The 23,768-nt window shown below is 42.8% G+C and overlaps 1 protein-coding gene across 2 annotated transcripts in view; it reads left to right on the top strand.

Annotated features, from left to right (window-relative positions):
- Positions 1-226: 226 nt before the first annotated feature.
- Positions 227-23,768, top strand: part of VDR (vitamin D receptor) — an 84,804-nt gene continuing 61,262 nt past the window's right edge. Inside the window, exons 1-2 of one of the 2 annotated variants that reach the window (XM_083490262.1) lie at positions 227-585; positions 13,043-13,136. In XM_083490262.1, coding sequence (XP_083346388.1) covers positions 13,127-13,136 — 10 coding nt within the window. In that variant the 5' untranslated portion in view covers positions 227-585; positions 13,043-13,126. Of the gene's footprint in view, positions 586-13,042; positions 13,137-18,268; positions 18,412-23,768 lie in introns of those variants that run through there. The other variant, XM_083490263.1, reaches the window with a different exon arrangement.

The raw sequence follows: 23,768 nt of genomic DNA, 5'->3' as shown, positions 1-23,768 counted from the left end.
TCGGGCACCCGCACAACACGACCAGTCCAACGAAGTTGATGTTGCAACAGCAACCCAGGCCACAGGGAGTAAGTGCTATTTGGACTGGCTGGGACTCAGACCTATAGATATTATTAGGCTTGCGCCGTGGGAATGAGCAGAGACCGACAGCCTCCCCTCTACCTCACGACGCGCCCATCACCTCACACAACCTGGGTGAGAGTCTGAGGGCAAAGAGCCACGTGACTCCCCTCGGCTGCAGGACGTGTGAGGCGTAAGCGACGTGAACCGAGAGCCGAGGGGGAAGGACAAGGAGTCGGGCTTCACGCGCCTCGCCTCTAAATACACGAGGGCGGGGAAGTGGGCGCGTGAGCTTCGCCCGGGAGTGAGGCAGCAGCGGGGGCGGGTTTAGAACCCGGTGCCTCGCAAAGTTATTGGGGCGCGCGGAAGAGCTTCGCTTCCCCATTGGGCGAGGTCCGGGGAATTTCGAGGAGGAGGCGGGGCCGGGGGGTTTCCAGTCAATAGGGCGGTTGCCGGAATGGGGTTGTGTCGGGAGGCGTGGCGCGCGCGCGCGAGTGAGTGGCAGAGCCGGGACAGGGAGCGAAGGTACGGAGCGAGCGTGTGTGTGAGGGCTTTGGTGGGTGCTCGTGAGGGTGCCGTGGCAGGCGGGCAGACGACGCGCAAGTCCCCACCGTGAGGGGGCAAAGCGCCCGAGGCTGAAAGGAGGGAAGGAAGTTGGGGACTGGGACTGTGTGTGTGAAGAAAAGTGAATATGACTAAGGGGGGGGGGGAGGGAGGGAGGGAAAGTTTGGTGACGCGGGGTGGGGGGTGGGAGAAGGGGGAGGTGAGGGGTTTATTATTATTTTCTTTTAAAATATGTACAAATCACTTTTCTGAACCACCATTCATCTGCATTTATAAAGTATCCGAACTGGTACACTAACCTGTTTCAAATGTTTCACACTTAATATCGAGCTCTGCTAGGGTACTATGTGAGGTAAAACTGAAGGAAAATATAATTATTTCCCCCCCCCAAAACAACAACAACAACAACAACAACTTCTGTGTGTTTCTGAAGCTACGGAGGTTGTCTCCTCTTCCCTGCTCTGCTGAATGGCTTTTTCTTGGTTTGTGGAGCCTATCCCTACTACGCCTTATAAGCCAAACACCTAAAAATACAAAGTTCTAAACTTAGGTACTGTGGGATATACCGTAATTCCAAATAAATAGAACAGGAACCTGGAACACAGTAAACTGAACTGAGACGCTTTGGCACGTGTATTCCTGGATGTACTTTGTGTGTGTAGGTGCAAGGAGGATGTGGTGGGTACATACGTCAGTTAAGAGTTTTGCAAGTGTGTTTTACCTCTGCTTGTTTTGTGATCAGCTGCTATAAAGCATGGTTAGATCACGTCCACACCATTCCCAGTCTTATACCACTTTAGCATACTTTTCCTGGGGAAACCCAGCCAGATGGGCAGGGTATAAATAATTTGTTGTTGTTGTTGTTATCATCACCATCATCCCCAAAACATGCTGAGAACTGTAGTTTGTTAAAGCTGCTTAGAGTTGTAGCTTTGTGTGTAGAGTTGTCTCCTCACAACTTTCAGCATCCTTAACAAACTACAGTTCCCAGTTCTTTGGGTGAAGCCATGACTGCCGAAAGCGGTATAATACTGCTTTAAATGTATGGTGTGGATGTGGCCTATGACTACAGATTTAATTACGGTATCCACAGTTGGCTCTGAACTTCCTGGTGGATAGGCAGTGCCACTCTGACCTGTGGTATCACTTTGTTCTGTGGCCAGTCATAGTTATGGGAGGGGGTATGAAATGCTGTGCTAAGAGGAGGCGTTCTTTGCTATTCAACTTGTTTCCTTTCTCCTTCAAAGAATCTAAGCTTATGTGTGGACAAGCCAGCATTCATTGCTGACCCCTGCTCTGCCCAACCCATTGAAAAAGCCAGTCTGGTGTTCTGAACTATGTTGGTCAGCTGGGTCTAGCTGCCATGTTAATTTCCCACAATGCTCCTGATGTAGCATCCAGGGCTACATTAAAATGGCAGTTAGGCACAGCCAGAGGCATACCTAGACTCCCTTGTGTTTTTGGAAGGAGTTGTACATTTGGCCCATGCCAACGACCGGATTTCTCTGCCAAGGCACCCAGCGGAGGCTGCATGCCTCACCTGGCTGTGCAGAGGAGTTGCCTGGGGAGCTTGCAGATGGGTAGACGGGCTGCTAGCCACTCGTGCCAGAGTAGAGTGATGCAATTTTTGCACCCCCTTGGCAGTGGCCAACCTGACCAGCTCCTAGGGACAACCCTGGATGCAGTTGCTGCTGCACACTGTTGCCTAGCGCTATCAGGTTAAGCTGAGGGGGAAGGCACTGACGGAGCACAGGACTCATCTGATGTCACTTTGCTATATAGCTATGAAAACTGATCTAGATTTAACTTCAGATGTCCCCTACGATGGGGTTCTTGAATAAATATCCTCTGGATCCAGACTGCACTTCCATTTTACTAAATGTTGCAAAGTCTTCCAGTTCTTCCTTGAATGTGGCATTGTCCTAATTTATTACCTACTGTCTCTGTTCTACAGTGACCATTCTCTCTCTTTTAAAGAGCACTGAGGCCTTATTTATGAGACCCAGAGTAATGCAATAGGGGAGGTATTTATCTGACATATCTGACAGTGAACACAGGCCAAGGATCTGTCTGTGATCACTTGTGATGATCATGTCTTCCTGAACACTTTGGTGCTGTAATGTGTAAAGAAGACTTTTTAGAGCTCTCCTCCATAGAAGTGTGATTACTTGGAGGACAGAATTGAGTTAAACTAGAGATGACTTGTATAATAAGTACACATGGGCAAAGAATTCCTGCATTGCAGGGAGTTGGACTAGATAACCCTCTTGGTCCCTTCCAACTCTACGATTCCATGATTCTATGAGTCTATGGTTACCCTGGTTTGGCTTTCCCCACCTTTTAAAAACAGTTGTTTGAGACCCGGTTTGCTGAATAAATATTTGTACATGAACTAAACAGAAGTTTAGAGATGGCTACTTGAGATACCATTTTGTGTACAGTTGTACAGTTGTAGCCTAAGTGCTACAACAGCATCAAATCTCTAATCCTGCCTACCCTGGCTCTGTGCCAGCATCACTGACAGTAGAGAACTCTAAATGTCTGCATAGCACATGCTGTTCAGGTTAGTGTCTGAACCCACTGACCCCATGTTAGCAGTTCCATACAAACAAATCTGATTTGGGGATTTAGGCAGTGCTTAATTTTGAAAATGAAGTTGTTTTTAAACACACACACACACTCTTCCTCAAAATCTCAGATGTATGGAACATTTGTTCCTCTGTACATTTATTATTATTTCCTCATGTTTATTTCCTACCCTTCATGGAGCTCATCTCATTCCTGGATGGGGGTGCCCTCTTTATTTCCAGAGCTAGGTTCAGCTGAGAAAAAGCGACCAGCCTGGGGTCACCCAGTGAACTTCACAGCTCAAGCTAGGATTTTCAATCCCCAAATCAAGTATATTCCAATGTCACTGTCTTCTTTATCATGGTTTCATCTTCATGGTTGAGCCTTGGCAAGTCTAGTTAAGTCTTGGAGTTAGGTCACTTGCCACTGCAAAAGAATGCAGTAAGAGAACAATGCCTTATTAATACTTTAAAAGTCCATTCCCTGATTTCTTCCTGCTCACTAATCACTCCTTGCTTTGTTCAGATCTGTGCTGTTTAATTTTCCTACCTAGTTTGAGCTGAGACTTGACTATATCTACACTGTAGTTAGGATGGATCGCAGCCTTGTGTACCATTCTGGCAGGAGTGGCATGGGAGAATCATATCACTCAAGGTAACACAGTCGTACCTTGGATCCCATACGCCTTGCGAGTCAAACGTTTTGGCTTCCGAATGCCACAAACCTGGAAGTGAGTGTTCCAGTTTGTGAATGTTCTTTGGAACCCAAATGGCCAGTGCGACTTCTGTGGCTTCCGATAGGCTACAGGAGCTTCCTGCAGTCAATCCGAAGCTGCGCCTTGGTTTCCAAACATTTTGGAAGTCGAAGGGACTTCCAGAACGGATTCCGTTCGACTTCCGAGGTACCACTGTATATAAATAGAGCCTCTTGCAGCATCTTCATAAAGGAACCTGGACTTCTGCACTCCATTTTTTGTCCGGCCCTGTGTTTCCCAAATACCTGTTTGCCAGGTAATGGAACTGCAGAAACTGTTGACATAGGGGAGGCAGGAGGCTGTGTAACAGTTTACTATTTGCCCATTCTCTCCCATGATTGCTACAGCCAAGTACTTTCCCCTCAAGTCAAATTTTTGGTTTGAGCCTCTTTAAAGGGAACAGTGGATGTGAAAGAGTAGGCCCACTCTTTTAATTCTTTTGCTATATTTCATTTTCCTGTGGAGTACTTGATTTATATATTTGTACAAAACATATTTTCATCATGTGCTTGCTGTACTTCTCATTCTGTGGGTTGTCTAAATAATAAAAGTTCTGAAAACTAGCTTAGCCTAGTGAGAGCCGCCTCTTTGCTCCACTATTAACTTGTTTGGTGGCCTTGGAAGGTTTCATTGCTTCTGCTTAAACATTCCTCATAGAGTTTTCAGGAAGATGAATAATTACCGTAATTATTTTACATACATTAGAAGTAGTGGGTACTTCAGTAAAAAGAAAATTAATCCCAGCTTTTAAATTTTATGTAGTTTCTATACTTAGGTAGAAAACCAACTATTATTAATGCATTGGCCACAGTCTAGCAGACTTTCTCCCCCATGCTTTTCAACATCTACATGCAGCCGCTGGGAGAGATCATCAGGGGGTTTGAGCTGGGTGTTCATCAGTATGCGGATGATACCCAGCTCTACCTCTCTTTCAAATCGGAACCAGTGAAGGCGGTGAAGGTCCTGTGTGAGTGTCTGGAGGCGGTCGGAGGATGGATGGTGGCTAACAGAGGTTGAATCCTGACAAGACAGAAATACTGTTTTGGGGGGACAGGAGACGGGCGGGTGCAGAGGACTCCCTGGTCCTGAATGGGGTAACTGTGCCCCTGAAGGACCAGGTGCGCAGCCTGGGAGTCATTTTGGACTCAGAGCTGTCCATGGAGGTGCAGGTTAATTCTGTGACCAGGGCGGCTGTCTACCAGCTCCACCTGGTACGCAGGCTGAGACCCTACCTGCCTGTGTACTGTCTTGCCAGAGTGGTGCATGCTCTGGTTATCTCCCGCTTGGACTACTGCAATGCGCTCTACGTGGGGCTACCTTTGAAGGTGACCCGGAAGCTGCAATTAATCCAGAATGCGGCAGCTAGACTGGTGACTGGGAGTGGTCGCTGGGACCACATAACACGGTCCTGAGAGATCTCGGTCCTGTATACCTGAAGGAGCGTCTCCACCCCCACCGTTCAGCCCGGACACTGAGATCCAGCGCCGAGGGCCTTCTGGCAGTTCCCTCATTGTGAGAAGTGAGGTTACAGGGAACCAGACAGAGGGCCTTCTCGGTAGTGGCGCCCGCCCTGTGGAACGCCCTCCCTTCAGATGTGAAGGAAATAAGCAGCTATCTTCTCTTTAAAAGACATCTGAAGGCAGCCCTGTTTAGGGAAGTTTTTAATATTTAATGCTGTATTGTGTTTAACACTTGATTGGAAGACGCCCAGAGTGGCTGGGGAAACTCAGCCAGATGGGTGGGGTATAAATTATTATTATTATTATTATTATTATTATTATTATTATTATTATTACATGCAAAGACTTGCACATGCACAGCAGGTCTAACATTTCCCAATAGCAGCCTTTCCCAAGACACATTACATGCTGCTCTCAATAGGGGAGAGTCCAGTTGTGTCTGGGTCCAGCTTGGGAGCTTCTCGCAGACTTCTAGTTGGCCACTGTGGAAACAGGAGGTTGCACTAGATGGACCACTGGCCTGATCCGGCAGTCCCTTCTTATGTTCTTAATTCTTCCCTCTTTGTAATTCCTATGTTTAAAAATAAAGGTGGGGAGGCTATTGCTTGTAGAAGCAAGGCATGTGCCATGCTTTATGCCTGGTTCTGGTCATATTGCTTCTAGGCTGGGCAGTTCTCCCTTACTGTATGCCAGTGTTCTGATAATTATACCCTGAAAATATTTTGACAGGTTTCATGCATTCATATGCTTTATGAATGTTGGTTTGCTTCATTGGTTAAGAACATGAGCTCTTAGCTAGACGTCTGTAGTACTAATGCCATCTTAGTCCTGCTGCTGTTTCTCAATGTGTATGGAGACTTGTATAACATTGACAGTAAGTGCCCTGTGGAAGCAAGCAGACCACAATAAGCACACATACAGCCTTCTTCCCTGGGTCAAGAGAAACCTGTTCTGCTTCTAGCAGAAACTAGATTTGCACAGCATCAATTGGCCAGCTCTGGTGTTATTCACAAAGTCACATTTTCCCTCTCCCTTCTCGGAGCAGGGATTTGAGGGCCGTTGTGTCAATCACAATGAAGCTGTTTAAAAAGCCTTTTTTAGGTAAAAAAACATAAAATACTGGAAAAAAAAATTAAAACAGATAAACATAGAAGGTATTTGAAAACAAAGCAGACAGTTTTTCTGAAGCATGGGTCAAAGGGTGGGGAACAGTGTTGGATCCAGAAGCTTTTATATGTGTTTTTACAGGGGTGGAAGGTGCAGAGCTGGCATTGCAGCAGAAAGCCCACACCCATTCCTGTTTCAAGGCATTTTTGCCTTGGACTTAGTCCCCATCTGTAAATATTATGGAGATAACCTAATATCCTTACAGTGTTGTAAGGATCAGAGATTGCTGTATGTGGAGCATAGTGAGAAGAGTGTTATTTAAATAATAAGTATTATCAGATTTCTCCAGTTGGGAGTTGGGTGCTGTCATAAAGTCATATCTGAAAGAATAATAGCGTTTATATAGCATTTTAGGGTGTTCAAGGTGCTTAGTGAACTTGTAATTTTACAAAGAAACCTGTGAGGTATTATTGCATAACACAGGCGGGGTGGGGGCCTGAGGCTGAGAGAAGAACTTGCCTAAACCCTTTGTAAGGGTAGCCAGCATCGTGCCCTCCAGATGTTGGACTCCCCTCCCCATCAGTCTCAGCCAGTGTTGCCAGTGGTCAAGAATTATGGGAGTTGTAGTCTACCAACACCTGCCTGAAGGGCGCCATGTTGGCTACTCCACTCAAGTGAGTTCATGGTGAAAAAAGATTCAAAATAGGGATTTTCTGATTCGTAACCTAGTCTACGATGCACCAGCTCTGAAATACACACAATTCCTGTAGCTCAAGATACCCTACAGGATTTTAAAAGGTTTTAGGCCTTGTAACAGGCAGGCATGGTGAGTTTTACTTCCTCTTTTAAAGCAGGGTGGAGTAGGCATGAGCCTTAGGTGCCAAGTAATGGGCAGAGGAGATAGATGGCAGTTGACTATGTGTCCTTTCATGCTGCTGCCTGGGATGTGTGTATAAAGGGCAAGGCATCTCTGTGGTTTGTTTGGTATGTCTCTGGTGAAATGAGAGGGTGGAGTTTCTGTGGAAGATTTTGGGAGCAGAGAGTACTCTGCTTATTATGGGTAAGGAAAGCAGCATCCTTTTCTTTCTCTCTGGATTCCCTTTCTCATCTTTCTAGGCTGTATCAAAGATCCTATAGAATGAAGCCCAAATTTCAGAGAAATGAGTTTTTTTGGATAGAGATGTTCCCAGGGTTTGCTTTGTTCTGTGGCGTTCCTCCCACGCTATATATCGACTAGTGACTCATCTTCCTTTACAGGATCGGTTGCAACAGCAACTTGTTCGGGGAAATAAAAACAAAAAACCACTTCATTTTCTACTGAAAGAGACTTGTTTTAGCATTCATCTTTATTTTGGAGCGTCTTCAAAATTGTGGGAAATTTGCCACCCACAGAACAGACAGGGTTGCCACTAAAATTCAGCGTGTATGTCAGCTTGGCCTCTGGTCTTGAATTTCAGGGCTAAAGTTTCAGGACAGCTCGGGCACTTAAAATTATATGTTGGCACCTCGGAATCTTGACATTTTTTACTAGCTGTGTATAGGCCTGTCTCTTCGGAATGTGAAATAGAGTAAACAAGGACAGCAAGAAATATAATGCATTCTGGTTTGGAAAGAAAAATGGAAAAAAAACAACAACAAACCACCAAACCTGCTTCTACATTTTAGCTGCTCCCCCCCCGTCCTACCCCCAGTTTTCTGCAAACTGATGGAATTATTGCTATCTGCCAGTTAAAGTTACAGAACTTTAATGGAAAGAATTCGAGCATTATTTCTCATTTGAGGGTGGTCCTTGTGTTTTAATTGGGTGGAGATCCCTGTGGCCATCCTGTAAGGTAGACTAGAGCAATATGATCTTCATCCATGTTGAAATTTTCAATTTTCCCCTGGCTATAAAACAGGGGAAGCACCTGCAGCTTCCATTCCAGTAAGCACCTGCAGCTTCTGAAGGTCCTGGAGAAGCAGAAGGTCCTCTGCATCCACCTGGAATCCACGGACAGTCCGCTGCATGAGTCTGATTATTATTATTATTATTATTATTATTATTATTATTATTATTATTATTACCCCGCCCTCCCAGCCAAGGCCAGGCTCAGGGTGGCTAACAACCAATAATAAAAACAAGTTAAATGATTACAACTTAAAAACAAGATTAAAATACAACATTAAAATATCAAAACATTAAAATACAGCCTCATCACAGGAGGAGAAAGGAAAAAAGAAAGAGGGGAGGGAATCAAATTGACTCCAAGCCAAAGGCCAGGCAGAACAACTCTGTCTTACAGGTCCTGCGGAAAGAAATCAGATCCTGCAGGGCCCTGGTCTCATGAGACAGAGCGTTCCACCAGGCCGGAGCCAGTGTTGAAAAGGCCCTGGCTCTGGTTGAGGCTATTCTAACTTCCTTAGGGCCCGGGACCTCTAAGGTGTTGCTATTTATGGACCTTAAGGTCCTCCGTGGGGCATACCGGGAGAGTTTAATGTATTCCTGGGTCACTGTCCTTTCTTTGCGTCAGGGATGGGGATCTTATGCCTCTCCAGATGCTGTGGACTCTAACTCCCACCATCCCCATCCCCTCTCTTGACATTAGCCATGCTAACTGGGTCTGATAGGAGTTGGGAGTCTGACACCACCTGGAAGGCCACAGCTTCCCCATTCCTGCAGTTTTATGTATCCATTTGTGGCTCATAAAATGTGATGGGGGTCTTTGCGAATTGTCCAAGCCCATTTCTAATCAATGTATGACATAGCATTCACTCTGCCAGTCCATGCTCTGTTGGGACTCTTTGAACTGTGGGTCTTGACTCTCAGTATCAGTGTAATTCAGTGCTTTGTTTCTGTTGATGTGCATAGGATTGTGTTCAGTATTTTCTCTTTTGCCATCCCCTGTATTCTCTCTGCTCACATATCAAAGATGCCAAATGGGTGTCAGGTGGCCAGGGCTTCTGCCTATGAATCTTGAAGCAACCAACAGACTAAAACCCCTGGAAAGCCGCCACAGTGGAACAAGGTAGATTATATTAGATTAGGTGGACTATTGGTCTGAGTCTGTGCAACGCAGTGTTTATATGCTCGTATTGCTAACTCAATACTGTGGAATTTGAGTCATTGTCATTCTATTGTGTTTTATTGTGGGTTGGGGGAAAAACATTTTGATTATCAATATTTTCCTATTTCAGGTGTACTTATTAAAATGTCAATGAGCAGGGTATTATCAGCAGGCTTGGGAACTGTCTGTCCTTGTAAGAATGGAGAGAGGAATTATTTGTCTGAAATATAAATGGTGCGATAAAGAGAGAACAAAAGTCCAACCAGATAAGACAGGGCAAAGACTGTTGTAGGTTTTTAAAAAATCTACTTTGATGCATAATTCTAACCTGGAGTTGCTTTACGACATACAGTGACAGAGAATAGAAGCTGGACAAACCTGGCTTGGGAATTCAGCATCTCTGGATGTTTTGGGTCAATTTGAGAATACTGGCCAGGTTCTCAGTTGAAAATACGTACCTGATAGTTGGGAAACCATGTCTTTTCTATAATACAAGCTGTGTCATGTTCATTTTGAGCTTGAAATTTGTGTGTATTGATCATTATGGGATATGTAGCTTAACCAGAGTTAACATTTGCTAACCCTGGAGTATTAGTTATGGTCAGGGAAAAAAAATCATAAATTATTTGACCTGAGAAACAGCAACGGTGCTGTTCCTTGTTAAAAATAAATAAATCCATTAATGATCTCCATGTACAGAAAGTTTTCTGCTTATACAGTGGTTGATATCTGGAAGGCTTCCAGGGCTAAATAAAAATATGGTAAAAGGTTAGTCCCCCATTTCAGCAGCAAAAAACAGAAAAAGTTTTCAAGAAGTGAGAAATAGACACACACAGACACCACGTTACTGATCTTTCTGTTTTGTATGCAGATTTATATATTTATGTGTTGTTAATGTTCTCTATAATGAGAAAGGACCAATTGCAGGGGTGGGGAACCTCCAGCCCATAGGTCCATGTTGGTTCACCAGGTGGTCCAGTTTGGCCTGTGAGGCCATTTCCCCAAACTTCAACTGGCTGATGTTATCTGACTGGTGGGGAAGGGAGATTTCATGTTGCCTGGTGTTTCTTTGCCAGCCGCATTAAATGTGCAGACCTCCCCCCCCCCCGCACGCAAGTCAACTAAGATATGGACAGGACTGCTCACCTATCAGTCACCTGGTGTCGTGATGACACCAGATGATTAGCAGGTGGATGACTGTGCCCATCTGTCTAAGTTCACCTGTAGGGTAAGGGAAGAGAAAATCTGGCATGCTGGGCCAAAAATATGCCCTACTCTTGCCCTGTTGCAAGAAGGCAGCATCGTTTTTATGGCATCTGTCAACTGGGTGAGGTGATCCGTTTGCCTGGATTGCTGTCTGGAGAACACGGTGGTCCCCGATAATACAAAAGCTGGTCATCCTTGGTTCTGAACTTATGGTCTTGTCTCATAAAGATAATTTAAGATTTAATCCATCAAGTAATGTGTTTTGAGAAGTTCCACTTTCTCTGATTGTGGTTTTTAGTGTTCTGGTTTTATAACCACATAGGATAGTAAGTGATAGAAAAAGTAGCTGAAATGAATAATACCATAGGTGTTGTGTTGGCTGAGTTTTTAGATGTGTGATGTTTGACTAAAGTGGCTGTCTCTCGGGGATAAGATCAAAGGAGGGAACTATCCAAAGAAATTGGAGGGCTTCACACAACGAAGAGCTCGTGTTTTTGAGCTTTCCATACTTGTTTTCTTTGACTTGCATATGAACTCAAATTTAACACTTTTTGAGAGACTGTAAACCCATTGACTTAATACATGATTATAAGAGTTCATGACTTCAGTTGTTTATTTGTAGTGTTGTTCAAACCAGTAGCATACTGCCTGTTTCAGCAAACACTGAAACTTGTTGATATCACGAATGAGCACAGGTAGGAGAGGGGCTAGATGCAAATGCTTTGCATGCAGATGGTCCCAGATGGTTCCAGGTTCAACCCCCATAAATTCCAGTTTAAAATACAACAGGTAGCAGGTGCTGGGAAAGACTCCATCCCTGAGGTCCCGGAGAGCCTGGTGCCCATCAGAATAGCCGAAAACCCCTCTGACCTGGTATAAGCAGTTTCTTACGTTCCTATCTACAAAACATTCAAATTTAACCAATGCTTAAACTCATCATGCAGTGTAGATTCCTTGACCTTCTTTGAACAAGTTCTGAATCTAGAACTAAAACAACAAAAGAAACCACTGCTGTCATTCCTTGCTCTTAGATAGGCTTTCATTAGTATTTGTCTGAATTTACTGTGATGTTGCCTCTGTTTTAAAAGCCAATTTGCACTCCGCTTTTCTGTGAATTTTAGTGCAGCTTTGGTGTTACCTGCTAGATATCAGTTGTCAAGCTGTCGTAGGGAATTCTCAAGCTCCTTGTTAGCTTAGGAGAGGGGTGGGAAACCTCTGGCCTTCCAAATGTTGTTGTTGGACACTAACAGTAATATTGGCCCCAGCCAGCATTGGCTCCAACCAGCATAGCCTATGGTCCAGGATGTTGGGAGTTGTGTTCCAGTAACATCTGGAGCACCACAGGTTCTCCAAACCTGGCTTAGAAGTCCCATAAGATAGGAGATGTGGGGACCATTGCTCTAATCCAGTGAGGGAGGTGAACATCCAGGAGTGCAGTTTTTATCCTTGGCTTCATTCTCTTTTGCTAGGTTGCTATATCCATCACCTGAGGCTGGGTGTTTAGTGCCCGTTGTTGGGTTGCGACTCTGTATACAGTGGCTATCAGGATTCCTTTGTGACTATGTAAGCCATTGCACTGAATATGAAAGCATGGATGGATACCTTGCTTTTAAGCGAGTGCCCTGAAGGTAAAAGGGCTGATGGGCGCAGCCCACTAACCTTCCACAATTTTGAGCTAATGTGTTGGAAGCCCTCGGCCTTGTTAGGTTTAGAGCAGCTCCCCCTTGTCTCCCCTGTCTTCATCCCTAGGTTAAGTGTGACTGGTGCCAGTGCCCTTCTTCCCCAGCCAACACTGTCAATGTTGTCAGATGCTATCATTGTTCTGGTGCATGCACACCTTAATCTGTTGCTGCACATGAGGATCTTTTGATCAGGGTTATTGTGCTCCAGTGATATCCCACAGAAATGAGAGAATGCACTATTTAGATGAACGAATACCTAGTACCCTTCATAAGCCTCTAATGGTAAGTGTAATACAGAAACCCTAATGAAATACAGTGGTGCCCCGCAAGACGAATGCCTCGCAAGACGAAAAACTCGCTAGACGAAAGGGTTTTTCGGTTTTGCATTGCTTCGCTAGACGAATTTCCCTATGGGCTTGCTTCGCAAGACGAAAACGTCTTGTGCTTTTTTCTTAAAGCTGCTTGAAGAGGCGCAGTTGCGACGGACCATGCTTCACAAGACGAAAAACATCGCAAGATGAAAAGACTCGTGGAATGAATTATTTTCGTCTTGCGAGGCACCACTGTAAATGCCTAATCTTTATTTCTTTGTTCTAGAGCTTGCCCACCTTGAATAACAACACTAGCTCAGATTGGAAGCTGCCAAGAGGCTCACTGCATCTCTTCTCCAAAAAAATTCAAATGGACATAGGTAAGAAGCTTGTTGTTTATGTTCTTTTTTATTATTCCAGTAGACTTATACAGTATTGTTGTAGTTTCTAAAACACTTCTAGGTCCCCCGCCCCCCAATGTCTTCTTTCTTTAACATGGCAGCCTCAAATTTTTTGTTCTGCTTTGGGCTTTTTCATGCAATTCTGTAAAAGAATTGTGTAAACTGCATCCATGTAATGTTCCTTAATCAAGGCAGAGGAATACGAAGGAATGCTTGTGTGATTTGGCTGTAGCCTTTTTGGTATTGATGGATGGAAGTGATATTTAGGGCATGTGTTCTTTGGCTTCAAACTGGTATAAGAAAATGAATGTCACATAAACGGATAGGTTGTATTTTTTTGAATAACATGTTTGTGTTTTATTCGTCTATGTGCCTTTCCACTGATTGTCTCTGAGGCAGCTCACATAAGGACAATTTATAAGCATCAAATGCTCTCTGTCTTATATCCCTTTGAGACGGTTTACTAGTTAGCTCTCATGGTTTGTGTTCAGTATTTATTTTTCAATTTTACATAAGCAACTCATGGATCTGGGAATTAAAATAAAGCACTTCCCATTGCCCCTTAGCAGTCAGCTGTAAGGCCCAAGGATTTATAAGTTTTCTGTCACAATTTTATTCCACCCTTCTTTCAAGGAACTCTCAAGGATATGGGATTATTTGGTTGTTTTCAGGTTAAGTGGAGACATATAGGATTCATTACTGAGTGAGAATTGAATTTGGGATTCCTATTTTCAAACCCATTGCTTTAACAATGTGACATCAGTTGAGGCTGTGACATACAAGTCTCTTGTGCCTAGAAACCAGGCAAGCCTCCCTGGAGGGAAAATCCACAACTGTGACACCACAGCCCCCCAAAAGCCCTCTCTTGGCTCTGTTCCTGCCTCATCTCATCTGATAGGGGTTTCTGGGAGAGGGCCTCAGATAGGTTGATGTGGATGAAAACAGTCCCTTGACAGTATTTGGATCCCAAACCGTGTAGGGCTTTAAAGACTGGCACAAACACTGCTCAGAAATGGGTTGGATGCCAGTGAAGCTTTCCTTTGGTTATATAACTTCCCAATGATTAAAGTCTATTGGGTGCATTCTGAACTACCGTATTTTTCCATGTATAAGACTAGGTTTCCCCCCTAAAAAAAAATGTATAAATTAGGGGGTGTCTTATACACGGATACATCTCCGCTCATTTTCTTAAATCTGAGTCCCCAAAAATAGGGGGTGTCTTATACATAGGGGCGTCTTATAGACGGAAAAACACAGTAACTTAAGCTTCAAGGATAGGCATACATACAATGCATTGCAGCTGTCTGTTCTGTTAATTATTGGTGAATATGAACAACTGTGTCCAGCCATCTCTGTGGAGGAGGGATGACAGCTGGCACATCAGGCTGAACTGGTGAAAAGGTGTTTTGTGCCATTGATGCCATTTGTGTTTCTGGCAGCAAATCTAGATTAAGGAGTAATTTCAAACTGAGGAGCTGATGGTTTTGGTTTGGGGGTTACAGTTCCATTCAGAACAGTTTGAACACCATCTTCCTTATAGAACTCATAATTACAAATTTCACTGGGCGGTTTGCACCACTGTCTTAGTTGTCCTATTAATAATTGTGTAGGTCTGTTGGCTGTCACAAAAACAGCAGCACCCTCAATTTATTCCATGTGCAGAATCTTCACATTCTAAACATTTTATTGGTATGTTTCTGCACCTTATCTATCTGCATACTGGCTAGTATTGCTCCATTCCTGGCACTCATTCATCCTGGGACTATAAATGCACAAACCTTTTTTATCTGTTAAGAACTAAAAATAGCATACTTGCAGTTTGGACTGTAATTATGCTGTAATTTTTCAATTGCTCACATGGGATAAGATTTATTTTTATAGTATATAATCTCTCTTCCTTTAATTAAAAAAAAAGTTCACAATGTTGCACTCATTTCACTGTTGGTAGTAGAATACAATCGCTGAATAGGCCTTGAACCCAAATCATTTTTTTTTTGCTGTGTGTAACATAGCCTTGGACAAAGCACTTCATGTGTCTCTTTGGACCGCCCCCACCCCCCCACCCCATGCTTATATGTCAGTCTTGGGAGTTTCTAGTTATATAACAGTAATTCTCAGTGTTTGGATTGTTTGTCAATGAGTCCTTGGATGCTAACAAATACTAGCAAACTTTTCACTTGTCTTTCCCACAACTGCAAAAGCTTATTTTATGTACCTGCAATCTTTCCTTCCCTAAAGTTACACATGGGTACAGTGGTACCTCGGGTTAAGAACTTAATTCGTTCCGGAGGTCCGTTCTTAACCTGAAACTGTTCTTAATCTGAAGCACCACTTTAGCTAATGGGGCCTCCTGCTGCTGCTGCGCCACCGCTGCACGGTTTCGGTTCTCATCCTGAAGCAAAGTTCTTAACCCGAGGTAATATTTCTGGGTTAGCCAAGTCGAACCTGAAGCGTATGTAACCTGAAGTGTATGCAACCCGAGGTACCACTGTAATGGATTTCATTTGCCTTTAAAGGGGCAGGCAAATTTTCTCCAGATTGTGTTATCAGAAGAGGCAATGAAGGGGCACACAGGTTACAAATAATGGCTTTGGGGTTTGAGTGTCACCCACCCCTTTTAGGTACAGGTTTTATAGCTGATAATACAGAAAAAATACATTATTACGTAAACAAACTTTAACATTACTTTTCAAAGAGGAAAGTGAAAAAGCATGCTAATAGAAGCTGGCAGAGCGACCCCATGCAAACCTGAATAAAAAAATTGTGCTGGCATTGCAAGCTGTTTTACAAAAGACACAGTGCACAGAAGTCATAAACTTGCATGTGTAATTTTTTGGGGGATGTGTGTGTGAATACTATACTAGAATTTACGTTTCACGCAAGGCAAGTTTGTCAAATTCCCACCCAGATTCTGCTGCAAGATAAATCTCTCTTCAAATATCCCACACTCTAACCAACTGAGCTATCCAGGCATCAACGTTCATCATCCTCTGCACCCCGCCCCCCACTGAATTAAAAATGAACAGGGTTCACATTACAGTACCCTTCAGGTGGGGAGAGGGCGGGGGATCCTTGCTATGAGATGAGGTGGCCAGCAGGTGGTGTGTCTATTTGTTTTTACTGGCTTAAACCAATACGCATTTGGCAGCCTTAGGGTTGAGGCCATGGTTCGGGGCATGTAAAAGTCCTCCTGGACTAGCATTGTTGCCCCTTAGCTGCTGGTATCCAGTAGTATACTGCCTGCAAGTCCATGGAGGCATCAGGCATCATTAGTAGCCCTCTTCCATGAATTTTGCTCTTTTAAAGATATCTGCGTTAGTGGCTATCACTCCATGCATTATGGACTGTGTTGTTCTTTGTGTGATTATCAATAGTCTATTTGCATGAAAAGCCAACTATATGACCCCTTAAGATTTTCTGGGCATTCTTTCAGATTTCTGTGCACCACTATCACATCTTATGTGCAGTCTACCTTGAGATGAAAGTATGTTTGAAGAAATATGAGGCTAAGGCCCAAACTACATGTTACATATAGTTGTGTGTAAGTTAAAAATAATTACTAATAGCAGTAATGGAAAACAAGGGGAAAGAGTGGAGAAAGCAGCCAAAGCAGAAAGAGTTAACTTAGTTAAGTACACCCTCATACTTGCTGGTACTCTGCTCAAGATTGCAGCCTCCAGCAGCCACTTTTGGTTAAAAAAACAAATAACAAGGAGGGGAGGAACTGTGTTCATTTTAAACTCCACCACCACGCTTTCCAATAAACCTTTGCAGTAGCAGATAGGATAATTGAGCAGTTTAGACCCCAGTGTGTTGCATATACCGAACAAGCATAGCGCCAAGAAAATACATGCAAAGCCAAATAGCTTAAGCTGACTTGTGCAATGAGCCAAACCACATGCTACAGGCGAAAGCAAAAAGAAAAGCAAAATCCCTTCAAGGTCCCTAACCTATCTGACCTTGGGGAAAGTAAGTCTTTCTTGATTGGATATGGCAGTCATTCAGACCCCAGAGGAAGGAAGGAAAAAAACATTTAAAACTCACGTAAAGGGGGAAACTCCAGTGTTCCACAACTAAGGCCATATCCTGTAAGGCTATTGATCAGAAGTAATCAGCCATGTATGATCATGGCCACATGAGCCGAAAGAGTATGTGGATATACACTTGACAATCTATTGGAGCCTGGTGGTGGTTGTTGTTACTTTTATGCTTTTGAGTTTCTCAGGATTTGAACAGAAATCTCTAGTACTGTAATGCCCGTTCACAGCTTGGGAACTTTGGAGATGATTAGTAACAGTTTTAGTAGTAAAGATGTAGCCCATTAAGTCTCTTAGCTTGATACTATTTGCATTACTGAAGCTAAAGACGAGGAGATGAATAAGTAAACTAACTTCTCATGTTGGCAAGTGATTAAGCATAAAAAGGAAAACAAATTATATTGCAAAATGAACTTGTTCAAACTGGTTTTAGCATGGCGTGCAATTTTCAGTGAGTGACTAACGCATTTTGTAAGGATTTATTCAATGCTTTCTTTTGCAAAATGTTGACAGCTGATATGAAGCTAAATAGGTGTTTGTAGAGGGCCTGGGGTACATCTTTACTGGATCAGGCACACAGGAGGGTTGGTGGGTTCTAGCCATTGTATTGTGAGAGCTGCTATACAGTGCACACTTACCTGAAAGTAAACCCCACTGAACTCTGTGGAATTTAATTCTGAGTAAACACAGTTGGGATCTGCACACTTTTTGAAGGGTGGGTAGGCAAAAGCATATAGAAACTCGTTATGGTGAATGAAGTCACATGCTTTTCAGGCATTAGGGCTGAAAGGACTTCCTTACTGTGTTTGGAAGTTATGTATGTGTGTATAAAATACTTTTCCAGAACTTTTTCAGAATTCTGGTCAACTTACCACTGACAAACTGCAAAATATGCAGGTGCTATGGGTGCATTTATTCATGAAGAGTGGCAGCCCTCTTCTTACTGAGTGGAGGAATAAAACTCCTGGGATTCTTTTCTCCTTGGAAGGCATTGAGTATAATATAATCAGTTTAACTTCCTCAGAGTTATCGGTACTGCTAGAAAAGGAGCTTGCAATTGGAAGCTGGTGCATTCTGGCTGTGCCTGTGAGTCATGTGACTGCAGGGTCTAAATTGTCAGTTCACTAGTTGGATCAACCAGTCACTTGCTGAAGGCACAGACCCTGGGAGCTAGGATCTCTTCTAGCCTAGGTGCTGTGAGCAAACAAGTACTACAGGTAAATATTCTGTATCATTTTTGCCTTGCTGATTTAATAGATTAGTTTCCTGCCTTTCTCAAGGCTTTAACATTTAGCAAAAACTCGGCTGACTTTTCTTGTTAGTGTGCTCAGGTTTTTGGTCTCTGGCAAAAAGCAGTAATCCTTATAAGACATTTTTCCCTTTTTTTAAAAAGGGGAAAAAAACCTCTGCTTCTTTTGATCAGGCAGGACAACACAACTTGTTTCAGTAAAATGAACTGTAGGATGATAAATCTCGTCAGCAAAGATCTACAGTATCCTGAGAGCTATGGTATAGCACAAAGTTTTTAGCACTTTAGTTAGCTTGTTATGGTCTTTTCTGAGTTGATTTTCTAGGCGAAAGTAAACCTTTTGTGTAGTTAAATTAAGAAGTCAGCTCTTCACTACCAATTTGAAGTAATTTTTAAGGCTTTTCGAAGCAAGAAAATGTTACTTGCATGTCATGCCAGATCCAGCTTATGTGAGCCCAGTATGAGGGGGAATGCTGAAAGTGAGCTGACGCTCTTCTAAGAAATTCCCAACAGATGTGAAGCGCTTGCCTTTATAAGTAGGTCAGAAATCCTATGCATGTGTTTTGGGAGAGTGGCTGAATTTTGCAGGTTCTGAGCCAACAGTATACAGAATTACACGTGTCTTCAGCTGTGAGTGTTCTGCTGGCTTCAGTGAGGATTCCCCCCCTTTCCCCAAATATTGCCCATTAGAGGGCAAGGCTTTTGGATGTAGATAAAAGCACTGTTTTAACGCTTCTAAAAGAGTGTTTCTCACACACATAATTCAATAGAACTTACTAATGGGAATCTTGTATATTAGAATAGGCAAATCAGATTTATTATGACAATTTCAGTATTTATGCATTGTTAAAACTGATCTGTGCCCAATAATTTAATATAAAACTTGTAATGATGGCTTTTTTGCAGGAAGTTTGGAGCGATGTGCATAGTCTAAACATAAAGCTGTAGATGATACATGTGAATGATAAAATGTTTTGAATAAAGAAAATAATTCCATCGCAATGCTGGGATAACTCGGTTGAGATTAAGACTCTTAATCTTAGGGTTGTAGGTTTGAGCCCACATTGGGCAAAATATTCCTGCATTTCAGGGGGTTGGACTAGATGGCCCTCCTGGTCCCTTCCAACTCAATGACAACATACATCCATGACTGTCCCTGTAGTATTCTATATTGCACTTTAGAGGTTGACTTTAAGTCTGAAATAGTATTGAGCACAACTATCAAAGCTATATGTTCATAGGCATAATTACGGTAAAGTGTGCTGCTGGACAAGAGGAGAGCTGGAGATTTGGTTTAGATGGGCACCAGTTGGATTTGTTATACAGTTCCTAGATTTCCAGTGCACTTTATAAATAGTAATATTTTTTATTAATGCTGCTGTACACAATGCCAGCCACAAATCCGGCTTTGTATAGGACTAATCCCTTTCCTAGAGGACTTGCAATCTAAAGGCCTTTTCACACATGATGACTTTTCTATGCATCTATCATGTTAGCATTGTGGGATGGGAACATGTGTGTGACAAATCCATGTATACCTGTTTTGCTCTAAAAGGGGGGGAAACAGTTTTTGATTGAATTTTCCAAGGATTGCTAAGAAAGTTAATCAGCAGCAGACAGCTTAGAGGGTGAGGTGCTGTCTTGATTCTGGAAAAAATTGCAGAAGTGATATGTGTGTGTGTGTGCGTGGAGTGGTATGAATGATGTGATTGCACTGGTGGCTTGGATAGAACAGAAGAGACTGTTCCAGGTGTAGCAAGAATAACAGCAGAAGATACAAAGGTGAAAATTAGAGTAGGCAACTCAGGTGACTATTGGGTAAGGGGCTGAGAGCCTTGAATGTTAGATACAACACACAACAACCTTTCAACTTGAAGCAGATGCAGAAAGTAAAGGGTGTCATTCAACAAATAAGGGATACCATGAAAGCAGTAAGAGTCAAAAATAGAATTATCCTTCCCCTCCCTTGGATAGTAAGCACAGGTTGTTAACAAATCCTTTCTAGTGGCTCAAATCCTCTGGGAGATCCCACTACTCAGGGAAAGGAACCCTATCTCCATGCCCTGCAGGACACTGTGCTTACCCAGCCAAGATTTACATGTGTAGCTGACTTGCCTAAGTCATACACTTTTAAGCGCTTATCTGGAGACAGACAAGAGTTGAAAATCATTTGATGATGGCTTTGTTTTCCATAATGTACAGTACACTACTTTTTTGTCGCACTGCCATGGCTTAGTTAGACAGGGTTTACAGTATATGCTTTGAAATTATGCAAAACCCTGACTATCAGGGTAGAGTTGATTGGAGCAGCCTGCATTTAAATCCTATCAGAAGAGTTTGGACTCTTTTTAAGATGAAAAGGGATGCCATGAGTTAGCTGAAACATTCCACCTCCCATGGTGTGCCTCCCTATAGCCCATCATCTCTCAAAGTCATTTTCCCTCCCAGCTGCGCTGTGATACTGGAATGGAGCCTTGTTTGTATGTCTTTTTATGTGTTTGTTTGTGTTTAAAAAATCTGTAAAACCAATAAAAAATTTTATAAAAAAAAAAAAAGGAATGGAGCCTTGCTGGGAGAAAAGTTCCTTGAAGGGATGAGCTGGGTAAGCTAAGTTATGGGACCATGGAACAGTTCAGCTTCTCTTAGCTGAAAATTCATTTTCCTCTTAAAGTTGGACCTTCACTACAATAGAGTGGAGTGTGTGTGTGTGTGTGTGTGTGTTTGTGTGTGTGTGTATGTGCATGCACACACGCGTGCACAAACACACACACACACACACATGGGGCTACTGCCTCTGCTCACCAAGCCCACCAATGAACCAACCACTCTTTCCCCACACCTGACCAAATCCCCCTCCCTTTACACCTCATCCACCCCCTCAGTTATCCCCTCATAGCTCACCCAAACCCGCTCCCCTCACAGCTTGTCTTGGAGTCACTTCAGAGAGTGATTTGGCCTGTTGGTGGTCTTGTGAACTGCAGCATGACTACAGTCTTGCAGTTTTATTAAATAGGTGTGTGTGTGTGTGTGTGAAGTCCTGAATTTAACAAATGGGTCTGCCACTGTCCATTTGAGCCTTGGAGGCAAACACAGGATACGGGTTCCACAGTGAGCATTGATCTCTCTTTCAAATGATTGAGTGCTCTCTGAAAAACTCTCTAGTCTTACATTTTCCACTGTTTAGTCAGTGGTCCCTGATGAAATGTTTCTGTGCTGTTTTCTGGCCCCTCCCCCTCAACCATTTCCCGTCCTTCACTGCCTTTTCCCATTCTGAGCATGCATGCATTTAAATAAAAAAAAAATCACAGGAGATGAACAAGATTAGATATCACAAGCCTCTAATAATCATGTTTCACAATGGGCAATATGCAGGCTTGTGCTTTTGAGGGTGGGAGGAGCACTTTCCATTGGGAGCCTTTTTAACAATAGAGGTCTTATTCAAGACTGATATTCAGCTATTCCAAAATTCTGTTAGAGGTCTTATGTAAAAGCTCTGTATTTATTTATTAATGCACACAGTCCTGAAGTAGTTTCCAAGGTAGTTTCACCACATATGTTGAAAGATCATGCAAGATGAGCTCCTGAAATTCCAGCATTCCTTCAGCATGCAGCAATAGGTGGAAATGGTCGTGCTCATATCGTTTAGACTGACAGAAATGAAATGACTAGGTTGTGGTCTGATGAGAAGCAAAAAGCAGTAAGGGTATGATGATAGACACCACCCACCAAACATTTACTGTGCACATGACAAACTGCTCACTCCAAAAATGTGCTAACAAGCTTTCACACCAGTGGTGATTGTTGGTTGTTGTTTTTTTTTTCAAATATTTTTTATTACATTTTCTATAAAAACTTCCATCTTTCCATTTTCCACATCACGTATTTTAGTTTGTTGAACCTCCCCCCACTCCTCTGACAGTCATCCATAATAATTCTCCTATTTACACATTTCTTAATATATAGTATCACCTTTAAGTAATTTCTTTATATCCTTATTTACATTTTTGCGATATTCCTCACTTTTCACAAAGCCTCTTTAAAACACACTAGCGTTGTATTCTCCTCACATATAGTTTTCAAATACTCTCTAAATTTTCCCCAATCCTCCAAAAACTTATGGTCTCTTTGAAGTCTAATTTTCCCCGTTAGTTTGTCTAATTCCGCATAATCAATTAGTTTATTTCTCCATTCGTCCAGAGTCAGTACTTGTTCTTGTTTCCACCTTTGAGCTATCAGCGTCCTCGCGGCAGTTATTGCATATTGGAAAAGTTTGAAATCCTTCCTTTTAATTTCCATTCTGGTTATCCCTAGTAGAAAGGTCTCTGGTTTCTTAACAAAGCTATATTGTAGCATTTTCCTTACTTCATCATATATTTTTCCCCAGAAACCCTTCACTTTCTCGCATTCCCACCACATATGCATAAACGTGCCCTCTTTCTCTCTACACCTCCAGCATTTATTACAGATCTTATACATTTTGGCCAATTTAACCGCACACCAGTGGTGATTGTTGGCGTATAACAAGTTGTTTTTACTTGATGCATTTTCCTTGATAAGAGGAAATCCAGATTAAATGTAGCAAAAGAAGTATGAGCAGGCATTTTGATGGCAGCAGTGGCCTATGGGAGGTACAGAAAGCTTGTGTGCATGAGCAGTATGCCTCTGTCTGGAAGGACCAGTTATCAAATTTCCCTTGCAGATTTCCCATCAGTTCTGTTAGAAACCCTTTCCCCGATAATTCCTGCAGATACGGTGCTCTATAAGTGAGACAGGTGAATCTCACTTATGCATTCAGCTTCAAGGTTTGCCTCAAAATATGGATATATCAAAATGAACAATAAAAGATTTCAACAGCCGTGTCAATATTCAACCTGTGAGGAATTATATTGGTGCTGTACTCCTCTCCCAGAAACTGCTGCTTTGTTCACTATAGTATATAAGAGAATAGCAGTAAACTTGACATTATTCAAGTGCCATTATCTAAAATTAATCACCAACATCCAGCAGTTTGTTGATTTCCCCAAATACCCTTTTCAGCCTTGATCTTCCATTCCAGCATAGCAATAAATTATTTGACTATTTTATTTAGGAATTCAAATAATCACAGCTTGTGTGTTGAGTGAAGAGGAGTGGGGGAAACCCTCAATGCAATGTCTGTCTGCAGGTCCACTGCATGAACCAGCACGTTTAGAGACTCATCTCACCTTCATACTGTTGACTGAGAGACAGGCAATGTGCATGCAGTAAATATAACAGCCCTCATAAACTGTGAATCTGTATTTAGAGCTGTTGGAATGAATTGACGGTCTTGGCACTGCCATGCTG

This window comes from Podarcis liolepis, assembly GCF_965112155.1.
Source record: "Podarcis liolepis genome assembly, chromosome: 2".
Classification (NCBI taxonomy): Eukaryota; Metazoa; Chordata; class Lepidosauria; order Squamata; family Lacertidae; genus Podarcis; species Podarcis liolepis.
This window is presented reverse-complemented; position numbering and strand designations above follow the sequence as displayed.